The sequence below is a fragment of the Balaenoptera borealis genome, assembly GCF_965194805.1.
Source record: "Balaenoptera borealis genome assembly, chromosome: 2".
Classification (NCBI taxonomy): domain Eukaryota; kingdom Metazoa; phylum Chordata; class Mammalia; order Artiodactyla; family Balaenopteridae; genus Balaenoptera; species Balaenoptera borealis.
Genome location: NC_138867.1, coordinates 182,639,205 through 182,651,670, shown reverse-complemented (window position 1 = coordinate 182,651,670; position 12,466 = coordinate 182,639,205). Strand labels below are relative to the sequence as shown.

The following is a 12,466-nucleotide window of genomic DNA, read 5'->3' as shown; positions in this document are numbered from 1 at the left end:
GGACAAACCACCCCTAGCATTCCTGCAGGTGGATCCCCTCCCCCATGCTCATGCCATAAACAGCTCCTTCTGTGGTGGTTCTATGGTCTGGAGGCCACCGGCGTGGGAGGGGGGTAGGGTGGACAGCAGGACCCAAGGCCACCTTCCTTCCCCTAGGGAAATTCTGGGGCACTTTTATGATTTGAGGAACAGGATACTGCTCATCCCTTTCAGAAGACAGGCATCAGTTCACTAATATGCTCATGATGACAAGCTGTAACTCATCTAAAAAGAAGTGAGCAAGTCTCAGTAGCACTGGTCACATTCCACAGACTTTCCATTCATCTCTGTTGACCAGCTAATAACAGGAAGTAGACAAGAATCAGACAGTGTCAGAACTCTGCACCCTGCATGGAAGAGTCACTACGATTCCTATGAATCTTTTAAATCCATCTCTCCACCCATTTCACATGAAGGGGTGGGACTGCCTGCATTTCCTGAAATTCTAATGGAAGAGAAAACATTTTCTGTACTGAGACACTTCTCCCCAGAGGCATCTCTGGTTAAGGCCCAAAGGCCCAGAATAATACAAGTCAGCAGGAAAGGGCAAAGACCTGAGATGCTTACTACCCTCATTAAGGAGAAGAAACCAGGCAGAAAGAATGCAGAATTTTACACTTGCTGAAACCGGAAGCTGGATTAGGGGAAGCTATTAGTGCCGAGCTGGACCCAGAGGAGGCAGCTCACAGGTGTCAGGGGACAATGCTGAACCCTCCCTGAGCCCTGTGCTCCTGGAAACTTCGATGGAAGCTGAAAGGACCCCCCACCCTTTGGTGTTCTGGAAAACGGCAGGCTGCAAGAAACCGCCCCTGTGCCCCACCTGACTCAGATAAGACTCACATGGAGGCCCCTTGTTTATCCAGGACAAGGCCAGATGCAGTCCCCGCAAAGCCCCATCTCCACCTCATCAGTGATTGGTGGAACTGTTCCCCCCACTGACCAAGCAGAACAAATGCTTGTTGGCCAAAGTTTGGTTCAGCTCCTCTCCTTCCCCCTGACCTGGCCTCACCGCAACCAGCAGACAGACCCCTAAGGACAGGCTGGCCTCAGGGATCTGCTATCCAAGCATCACACCTGGTCCCTCCTGGTGTTGTTTACTCCTCTGTATAAGAGAAAAACTCTCTTTGCCCAACTCTTTGAGATGCCTGCAGATCTTAGGGTCAGATGTCCCCTTTCCTGCAGAGCCCCTGTGCCTGGTGCAACAGACCCTTCTCCCCCTGCAGGGACTCATTTGGATAAAGGTCTCTTGTTTTGAAGTTTAGATTATTTTATGCTACAGGCTTGACCAAGTATTCTCAATGGCCGTGTGAAAATTCAGAGAAAACTCACTAAAAAAGATGTTGGTGGGGAGAAGGGGGAGCCTCAGCCAGTACCACCTGACATCAATTACAGGAACAAGTGTCAGTTAAGAGACCCCAACACAACAACTGAAAACAAGAAAGAATCACCAATTGCAGGCCACAATAGGAAAAGATGTACATGCATGGCATCTTCTCAAGAAAGTGGCTACCCCAGCAACTAGCCAACGAGAAACCAGCATCACCCTGAACTCTCCATTTTCTCCAATGGAAGTTGCTTCAGTACTATAACCTCTCTCAACTCCATCCTTTCTCTCCAATAAATAAGCTCGTTTGACTTGCATATGGCTTTTGCTATTCGTTGTCTGTCCCAAATTGCAATTCTTTTTTGTTCCCAAATAAACCCATTTTTGCTGGTAAATAACTGACTTTTATTTTTAAGGTCAACGACTATTTCTTAGCCCACCTTTGATCACGCTTCTCACCCACAGGCCCCTGATTTTGGGTCTCTCCCCCACCTCAACCCCCCCCCCGCAGCCCCACCCCAAGCAACACTGAGCTGCAGAACAAGCCCTTGCAGACCTGGGCCGAGAATGCGCTGACCATAGGGAGGCCCGATCCTGAAAAACAGCCTTGCTCTCACCCGCCTTACAGAGAAGAGAAAAGCCCTTTGCTGTGTGGTTGGAGACGCTGGCACCTCTCTGAGATCCCAGCCTCGGCGCTATCGCAAAAGCATTCGCAATACAGGCTCCTTCCTTGACAAGTCTGGGCTGGACTTCATCTGTCAGGTCCAGGGCGGGTCCCCTCCCCACCAGCGCCTGAGCGTCCGCTCCGCTGGTGCTCCCTCGGACCCTACCCCCTGCCCTCCCGGCCTAGGAACAGATCAGGGCGCTCAGACCCCGCGCGTGGATGGGACAGGACACCTGATCCACGTCGTGGGTGAGGGTAGAGAGTAGAGTGGGGACTGAGTACAGGGAGACGGGGCCCGCGGCCCGTTCCGGCCAGTTGGAACGAGCCCCAGCGGGCCATAGCGCATGTCCTGCGCACTCACCATCTCAGCCCCGCTCTCGGTTCTCACGGCGTCCTCTCCGCGGCCCTGCGGCCCGACCGCCCGCGCAGGTGAGAGGGACAGCGACGGGTCACCTGGACCCCATGAGGCGCGCTGGACGCCCAGGAGGCGGAGAGCGACGTCCCCGCAGGAGGGGATGCGTCCGCCCCCGGCTCTGATTGGATGAGGCTCAATCCCTCGCGCCCTGATTGGACGGACCTCCTTCAGGCCCTGATTGACAACGTTGCAGGCTTGATTCTGAGAGAAGGGCCAGCTGTAGGTCACGTGCCGGAGCAGGGCGGAAGTGCCTTCAGCCCTTTACCGCCTGGCTTTCTATGGGACGCCACACCTGGCCGCCAGGATCCTGGGCTAGGAGCAGAATCTGCTCCTGGCCACACAGCATCAGCCCAAAGCTTGCAGACCTTTTCTCCTGAACAGAAAAGTGCTGACTCAGTCTCCCCTCCTAGTATCCCCACCTGTCCAGGGCTGTCCCTGCCCTTTAGTCCGGGGGCTGGGATACGAGGGGACAGGTGTGAAAGGAAAATCAAAACGGAGTCAGTATTGCTAAGAGAGCGCTCTAAAATGGAGCCAGGAGGCCACTGAGGAAGTGGGGTTTATGCAGGTCTCAGCCCAGATGGAATCTGAACTTTTGACCACTTACTGCCTTAACGCAGGCATCCAGAACATCTGCCCAATGACCCAGAAAGTCAAGATACTTATTGGACCCTTCCCCTAAATAACTCGTGACAGCCTATTCCTTAAGGACAAATATTTCCTTCCCTGTGTGATGAAATGAAATTTATACTTTGAGAAAGCACAAGTAAATTTTAACATAAAACGCTCTCTCCGTCTGTTTGGAACTCCTCCCTCCCCACTTAGTGTTTAAGCATATGCATTACACGGTAACCACACCTCTTCAAAGATGGGAACGCCTTCTCAAACGTAAAGATCAAACTTTTCCCTTTCTTTTGAGGCTAGCAATGTAACTTCTGTCTTACTGCTCCTTTTGTACGTGCTTACCTGGACTATGTATCTTTGGTGAACTTTATGTGAAATGTCAGTATGTCATTTTGATGTACGATCTTTCATCTCAAAAATGTACATGACTGTGTTTTCGACTTCTAACTGGTGGAACAGTTCTCAGAGCTTCTGAGAGACTGTCTCCTGGGTTATAATCCTCAGTTTGGCTCGAATAAAATTCCCTTTCTTCTTAATTTGATGGTTAATTGAATTTTCCTCCGCGTCTGTCAGAGTCAATCATAATTTCTGCCAGACAACTTTAACAACCTTGTGGCTTGTGCTTTATAAACCCCTGACTCTTTCTCTTCCCCAGAACACTCTGGTTTTACCAGAACCTGTGTACCCCAAATTGAAATTCTTAAGACCCCCAAATAAACCGCTTTGTTCTTTGCAGCCTCAATACTGATTATTATTGAACATGATAGAGGAGGACCTGGGGAACTCCTGGGTCAGGGGACGGATGGAGGGCAATGTCACTGTGGATCTGTGCCCTTCCTTTAAGAACAAATACACTGTGACACCACTACAGGCACTGCAGAAGCCAGTTTTTTTTTTTTTAACACCTTTATTAGAGTATAATTGCTTTACAACGGTGTGTTAGTTTCTGCTTTATAACAAAGCAGGAGCCAGTTTGACTCTGACCTTTGACATTAGGAGGTCCGGCCCTCCTGACCTACTCACACATCTGGGCCCCACCAACTTTTCCCCGTCCCATTTCTTACGCACATCATCAGGCTCCCTCCCCACAGGAGGAGAGAACTCTGGGTCGGCCCCACACCTGAGCAGCACTGAGGTTCCGAACAAGCCCCTGGTCAGCTTCTCCAGAGAATAGGAGACCCAGGGGACCCTGTCCAGTCCAGCCACACTGACCCCCAGTCCGCGCACCGCCCTCACTCGCCCAGCTTCCCTCCTCACACAGAAGAGAAAAAGCCTTTTTCTGTGCGGTTGGAGAGGCTGACATATCTCTGAGATCCGAGCCTCGGCGCTATCGCAACAGTATTTGCAATTCAGTCTCCTTGCCAAGTCCGGGCCTGACTTTACCCGTCAGATCCAGGGAAGACCTCCCTCACCCCCAGCTCCTGACCGTCCTTTCCTCCCTCGCAAGCTCACTCCGCCAAGGGCTCAGTCCGGATGCCCGGACCCCAATCCGCCGCCAAGGCGGGAGAGTCAAGTAGGGACCCCGGGACTGGAAGCCGGGTCCCCTCCCCGCGGCCGAGGGGGAGAGTTGGGTCTGGACACGGGGGTGGGTGGGACGCGGGGAGACCCTGGCCAGACTGCCTCTTTCGGCAGGTCCGGCCAGTTCGAACCAGCTTTTTCCTTGTTCGGACCCGGGGCCGCCCACTCACCATCTCCGCCTCCTTCCGGGTTCTCTGAAGAGTCCTCCGGGCGACCCTCCGACCTGGTCAGGTAAGACCGACGGGGACGCGACACCTGAGGCCGCGCGGGACAAGTTCGCACCACCGTGCGGACCGCTGAGAGAAACTTCCGGGGGCTCGGAACGCGCCCGTCGCCCGCCCTCATTGGACGGCGCTCCGGGGCCCGCGCCCTGATTGGACGGTAACCCTTGCCCCGCCCCCGCCCCGATGGGCAGTCCTCCTGGTCCCTTCCTACCCTGATTGGCTGGTTGTCGGGACCCCGCCCAGTCGCCGCTGACTGGACAGTTCAACCAGGCCCCGCTCCTGCCCCGAGTGACAGGCCACAGGGACACGCGTGGCTGATTCCCCAGCCCGGGACTTGGGCTCCGTGCAGAACCCGCTCCCAGCCAGGAGGTCCCTGTGGCATCTGCCCGCAGCTGGGCGGCTCCCCTGTGTCCTCCTCCTGCACCTGGAAGCCCAGATTCAGTTTCCCCGCGGATCGCTCCATATCCGGAGCGAGGATGAGATAAGACGAGACATAGGGCTTCGTGAACTCCGGAGTCAGGACACTGCCCGGGGAGAAGTCACCGGGGGAATGTGCCCGTTAAGAACCAAACTCTCAGTGACGTCAACACGTGCAAGGCAGGGTCAGGCTAGGTTTTGAAGTGTGACCCTTGACACGGGGAGGTCCCACTTTTCGTCCCCGCTTCCTGCCTCTGAGGCTTGAGATCAGCAACCCAAAAGCCAGGGACCTTTCCCCCGTGGGAAGTCGGACCCCGAGGCCCCAGCCTCCCTGCAGCCTCAGCACATACACAGGTGTGAAATGTCACCGTTCTCAGGTGTGCATTTTACACTGCAAAGAAATTTGTGTCCGATCAGGCTTTAGTCAGTCCAAGTGAATTTTGAAATGTAGAAGTCTATATTTCCTTATTCAGATTGTATAGCGATGGTTGCACAGCTGTGCGATGTACAAAAAGCCACTGAGTTTTACACTTAAAAGTGTGAGCGTATGTGAAATAGAGTATGTGAAATATATCTTCATTTAAAAAAACAAATTATAAGGCTATTTTATATCCATGATAACCCTACCTCCTGATCACCACTAAAATACTTTCTGTCTCACTGGATTTACCTATTCTGGACATTTTATATATCTAAATGGAATAATACAATATTGGCCATTTGTGTCTGGCTTTTTTCCTCAGCGTAATAATTTCAAGGTTCATTCACATTGCAGCATGTCAGAGCTTTCTTCCATTTTATGGCTAAATACTGCTCCATCCTATGTACAGGCTATATTTTGTTTATCCATTTTATGAAATACATGTATATTTTGAGGCAGGACAATAAAATTTAAATGTAAAATTCTCTCTGTCCTTTTGGGCCTCCTCCCTCCCTCCCCTTTAGTGGGCAGTGAGCATCTGCCTTATATATTAACCAGACCTCCTCAAAGATGGGATGCCTGCTCAACCATAAAGATCCTTTTTTTTTTTTTTTTTTTCCCTTTCTTCTGACCCTAGCAACGTAACTTCTTAGAAGATTAGCATTCTTTCCCAACTTTGTAAGGGGTCATGGTTACTTACGGGGTTGCTTTGTACATGCTTACCTGGACGGTGTATCTTTGGTGAACTTCATGTAAAATATCAGTATGTCATTTCGATGCATGAAATTGAAAATATATGACTGTGCCTTTGATTTCCAGCAGGTCAAGTCCTTCGTTGTTTTTTTAACTGGGTTGTTTGCATTTTTGTTACTGATGTGTGAGGTTTTTAATGTATTCTGGACAATAAAACTTTATCCCTGGACTTCCCTGGTGGCGCAGTGGATAAGAATCCGTTTGCCAATGCAGGGCACACGGGTTCGAGCCCTGATGCGGGAAGGTCCCACATGCCGCGGAGCAACTAAGCCCGTGCACCACAACTACTGAGGCTGCGCTCTAGAGCCCGCGAGCCACAACTACTGAAGCCTGTGCGCCACAACTACTGAAGCCCGCGCGCCTAGAGCCCGTGCTCCGCAACAAGAGAAGCCACCACAATGAGAAGCCTGCGCACCGCAACGAAGAGTAGCCCACGCTCGCTGCAACTAGAGAAAGCCCACACACAGCAACAAAGACCCAACACACCCAAAAATAAATAAATAAATAAATTTATATATTTAAAAAAAAGACCCAATGCAGCCAAAAATAAATAAATAAAATAAATTTATATATATATAAAAACCAACCATACAGCTCTTTGTGAAATATTGACATCGTGGTGACATGGCTCTCTCCTTTCCTAGAACCCTTTCCATCATTCCATTTATTTTAGTCTGCTTTGATGTCATTCAATATAATTAAAAATGTTTTGCATATGGTTCTCTCTATATGTTTCATTAATTAGACTTATTTTGATAATTGAATAATTTCATTTTTACCTTTGGACATGTCACTTTTTAAGTTATACACTCAGCTTCTTTTTGGTAATGATTAGAAAGGTATTGATGTTTATTTTTACATTGTTTGCATTCTGAAAACCTGTTAATCACTTTAGTTTTTATGGTTACCCTCATGTGGTTTTGAGGTTCTATATGCACAACTGTTTCAGCAACAAGATACTTTTTTTCTTCCCTTATAATTCAAATACCTATTTCTCCTGGCACCAGCTAGGCTATCTAGGAGACTGCTAAAGGGGTGATGAGTATGTAATTTTATTGAATAACTGACCTTTGACTACTTATATATAATTTCTATCATGAAAAAATTTTTTGAAGATGCCTTTCAAAAGATTATGAAAGCTCTCATCTATTCTTAAATTAGTAAGAAATTTGTCATGGATGTTAAATTGTATAAAACACTTTTTATCCATGCATTGAGATTATTTGAGATAGCTTTTTAAAAATGTGGGATTATGGTGAGTTATATTGATGATATCACAGCATTTTATATTTGAAAACACAATGCAGAAAAATGCATAAAATGTACACTCGACAGAAATATGACAAAATAAACATCATGACATCACAAACTGGATAAGAAAGAGAGGCTGCGGCTACACCTCACATCCCAGTGGTTATGATGACCTGTCAGGAGAGCCACCTGCCCGCTCACAGTCACCAATATCCTAAACTTTTAAAAGGTCATTTCCTTTTTCCCTCTAGTTTCATCAGCTAAGTATACAATAATTTTCCCTGTTTTATATTGCATGTAAATAGAATCAAAGAGTATGTATCATTTTATATCAAATATCTCTTGTTCAAAAATATTTACAATCTTCCTGCGCTTAGCCCTTCATTCACTTTACTAATCTATTATTATCCTTCTAGGACTATACCATTTTCATGTATTGATTCAACTGCCAGCAACTATTTTGGTGTTAACAAACCAATTTGTAAAAAAAAAAAAAATTAAAAAAAACCCCAGTATCTGCAATGGGCTTAAAGCGATGTGCACTTTGGGCGCGGGGGTGGGAGGGGGAAAAAAAAAAGCGACGTGCACTAAAAGGACGTCAGCCTATACCAAGTTGCAAAAGAAAAAACCCCCAAAACAAAACCGACTTATCATCCCTCGCGCCAAAAGACACTGTAATGGAAATGAGACGAGTTTTATATAACTACAATTATTTAAAGACCTAGATAACAAAATATATGCAGTACGGATGAAGGGGACATAGCGGGATAGTTAATGCCCAGTTTTTTTACGTTTTTAATGACATTTACTGTTTTCTTTCTAATTTTACAAGTAATCCATGTTCACTGCAGACAACTAGAAAAAAATAAATAAAATAAATTTTAAAAAATAAAATAAAATAAAGCTCTTAAATGAATAGAGTGCACCAGAAAGATGATGATGACTATGATGATTGTTATTATTATAAGCAGGAAAATGCCCAATGTTCGGAGTGCACTTCAGAGCCATGTTCCCCAAGATCCAAACCAATCAAAATCAAGTAAGTCAAAGAAAGACCCCACCGAAAGAGTCACCTCTTTCAGCCAAGGGGCTTGCTCAGTGAGCTCATGTAACTGAGTTTCAACTTTCCCAGGTGTTAATCCAGGTAGCAGGTGGTGTTGGCCACAGCACAGACACCTCCTTGCTCAGCTGTAAGATAACCGAGGCCTGTCCTATTATCAGGAAAAACTCTGGCTAGAGTGTCTAAGGTTCTTTGTTGGGCAGCTGTGGATTCTGTCATACTTTCAAAAGTTACGGGTCAGTTCCTGATCAAGCGTCATTCACCTTTATTCCTCACCAGGAAGTAGGGTCCTGCCAAAGGAAGCAAATCCTGAGTCATCGACGCCTCCTGGAAAATCCTTTCTAAATTAACAATGTAAATTTAGGGGAGTTGAGCAATAAGGTGTCTCAGTAAGTTTGTAAACAGGTGGCAGCACAGCTAGATAATGTGAGAGGCACTGCCCGCTATGCGGTAGCCATTCAAGCATTCATAGGCCCAAGGAGAACTGTTACCGAAACGCAAGTCCGTGTGCCCAACTTGGCACAGTGAGGCTAAACAATACCAAAACATTGGAGTTTGGAACAAAGAAAGGTTTATTGCAGGGCCATGCAAGGAGATAAGTGGCTCATGCCTGAAAAACCCCAAACTCCCCGAAAGCTCAGCAAAGCCCTTTTATAGGAAAAGTGAGGGAGGGGTGTGGTTAGTTGTTAAAAACTTCTTGGTGTCTGATCCTTTGTTCTTGAGGTCAGGTCACAATATTCCTGTAAACCTCCACCAAACAAATGTTACTCTCTGTTCTGACAAGAAAAGGCAAGGTCCCAAGACACAACTTTCACCCTCCGAGGTCCAGGCTGGCTAAGAGGAGGCAGATCTCGGTTGGTGGCTCCCTCAGGGCCAGGTCCCCAGACCCTGCCCAGCTGTCATCGCTGAGGGAGCCAGGCACCCAGGACCCAAGTGGCCCTCAGGCTCCTCAGGCCACCCAAACGGCGAGGGCCAGGTCCCACAGACGGTGTCCCACGCAGACTACCGTTGCCATGAGGTCGCAGAGGCGGGGATGGGGGAGAGGTTCACCGCCCCCTCAGGGCCTGGGCCCGGCCAGTGGGCGGTCCTGGTGAGGGCTCTGGAGCCCTGCAGGACACACCCCCAGCCTGTTCCCTGGGTCCCCCAGCTCACCCGCCAACCCAAGGCCAGGTGAGCTGGAGGGCCCCGGGGAGAAGGTCAGGATCTGCCTCTTACCCAACTCTCCACCTGAAGACCACCACTCCGGCGACCGTTGGCTCGATGCCCCTCCACCGGTTGCTCATTGACAGCTGCTCGCTTGGGGCGGGGCCCGCTGCAGCACCGACAAATGGCTGAATGGGCCCTCTAACGTTCGCCCATTGACAGCTGCTAGCTTGGGGCGGGGCCCACTGTGCCGACCAATGGCTGAGCATGACCTCTAACGAGGCTCTAACCTTCCCGCGTTAATGGTCTCCCGGTAACAGTTGCCTGGTAACAGAGTGCGGGGGTGGGGGGGGGTAACTGCTCATAGCAACGGCCAAGCGCTAAGGGCTGCGCACTGCAGCGCTCTATTACAGTTCTGAGCAAACTTAGTTATTTAAATGAAGTCCCAGTTTTACGTAAGTACACTATCGATATTAAAGCTAATTTTAAAAATTCTTATATTTATTTATTGATCACACACAAAAATTTTCCCCGATTCCATTCTTACAAACTTTCTGTAATTTTCTATGTCCATTTTAGTTTATCCCTTGTTCTCTTTCTCTTGGAAATAACCAGCTTTACTTTAGGAGAAAATCACTTTCTCTTTTTTTTTAAATTGTTTTTCTCTTTTTTTTTTGGCCGTGCCACACGGCATGCAGGATCTTAGTTCGCCCACCACGGATGGAACTCATGCCCCCTGCAGTGGAAGCAGGGAGTCTTAATCACTGGACCGCCAATGAAGTCCCCTAGGACAAAATCACTTTCATTTCCCTCATACCTCATACTGTTTCTAAACAAAAAACATATCTTACTTTCCTCGAAAATAGAATTATTTCCCTAATTATTTTCAGTAGTTTTAATTACATGTATTGAATTACATGTATTATTATGTATTAATTAGAATTCTTAACAATTAGAACTAAGAAGTAAGCAACTGTCTTTAGCATTTGGAGAATCGTCAGACTTACAAGAACTTTTTATACTTTCTAGAAACGTGCTGTTTCATAGAAAATTTCTCATTTTTACCAATGGAATATCGTTAATTCCTCCACAGAAGGAAGCAAAAAGTGGATAAACCTATGCTCAGTAACTAATGTTTCAATATTTTTTCTTATTTGGAAATGATCTGGATATTCCATGTATTTAACTTAAATCATCATTTAACTTAGGAAAACTTTAAGATTCTAGGTTACCAAAAGACTTGGGGAGTCTTTTGGAAAATTCACCTAAAACCTTTTTCTCTTGCAATTTATTTATTTGTTTTCAACTATTATGTTTCGATTAGTTTTGAAAATTTAATTAAATCAATTTATTTTTTTTCCTGACAAATTTTGTAAGAGATAAAGTGAAGTTATTTGACTTTCGGTAAACTTAAGTAAAAAAAATTTTTTTAACATCTTTATTGGAGTATAATTGCATTACGTTGTTGTGTTAGTTGCTGTTGTATAACAAAGTCAATCAGCTTACGTATACATTTATCCCCATATCCCCTCCCTCTTGCGTCTAAGTAAAATTTTTATATTTAATGCAGATAACTCTAAAGACATGCCTATTTTAATTAAACCAACAAATGCAAATTAGCTTCACTAGCGAATATTCTCCCAGATGACGTGAACCTGAAAAGCATTTTGGTTAGTTTCCACTACACTTCTGGGAATTTAATTTATATAAGTGCTTATTTTCTTTAAGGCAATTAAATAGAGCTCCTTTTAGAATATAAATTGATTTTGTCAATACCATCCAGAGGTAAAAAAACACCGTATCTTTAATGTACATTCAAAGACATACACAAACACACAGATCCAGAGACCTTAGAAGACACTTTAAGGGTTTCTTGTTTTTCTAAGTTGAAAATAACCTTTCCCCCTTTCCTTTTACTTCTCATTACAAATACATCCCTGAAGTTTGTACTTTAAACATATGGCCTAGATTAGGAGTTAACATTTTTTATCTCAAAGGCACAGGGAAAGGATATAAATTCCTCTAAGAAGGACTTTGGCTTCCTAAGACCAATAACTTAAAAGCTTTTTGAGATAAATAGGGAAGGTTTTAGGATTGGTAAAAAGAAATAGATATTGGATTGCCTCTACAGCTGTGTTTTTTTTTTTTTTTTTTTGTAAAGTAAGTACAGTTGCTCTCAGTTCCTCAAAGAATTGGGTTGTAGTGTAAATGATATCATGCGTTGCTCCACCTCTCCACCTTTGCTGGGATGTTCTTCTTTCCCTATGGGTACATTTAACTTAAGGTAAAAGGCCTAACGAAATTTTTTTCTTTCAGGCACTGCATATCAGCTTCTAATCTGGCCAAATTTCTGGTTTAAAGTTATTAAGCCCTATCAAATGTCGTGTTAGGTTTCAGCCAGGAGAAGCAGTGAATATTTCTGGCAATATGAACAACGTCTTGGATTCAAGAAGTGTCCCCAAGGAGGTACAAAATATATTATCCTCACGATATCTAGAGTCACTCACAAAAGAGCCAAAGAAAGCGCCATCAACTTGCATGTCCCAGGAAAGCAGAAAGCCCAGCCAAGTTCTTTTCCTTTTTCCTATTTGTTTACTTTTGGCTGCATTGGGTTTT

At 46.1% G+C, this 12,466-nt stretch overlaps 1 protein-coding gene and 1 pseudogene across 4 annotated transcripts in view; both read right to left on the bottom strand.

The window, feature by feature from the left end:
* The window catches only part of LOC309624080 (uncharacterized protein), a 74,706-nt gene extending 67,888 nt beyond the window's left edge, over positions 1-6,818 (bottom strand). For 2 of the 3 annotated variants that reach the window (XR_014241758.1, XM_082381695.1), the window contains exon 1: positions 2,389-4,745. Coding sequence is in view for 2 of the 3 variants with exons in the window: in XM_082381695.1 (XP_082237821.1) it covers positions 2,389-2,391 (3 nt within the window). In the remaining variant the exon portion in view is untranslated. The other variant, XM_082381696.1, reaches the window with a different exon arrangement.
* Positions 6,819-6,943: 125 nt separating this feature from the next.
* The window catches only part of LOC309624093 (heterogeneous nuclear ribonucleoproteins A2/B1-like), a 28,427-nt pseudogene continuing 22,904 nt past the window's right edge, over positions 6,944-12,466 (bottom strand). Inside the window, exon 3 of the transcript XR_014249959.1 lies at positions 6,944-9,447. The product of XR_014249959.1 is annotated as a heterogeneous nuclear ribonucleoproteins A2/B1-like (transcript). The remainder of the gene's footprint in view (positions 9,448-12,466) is intronic.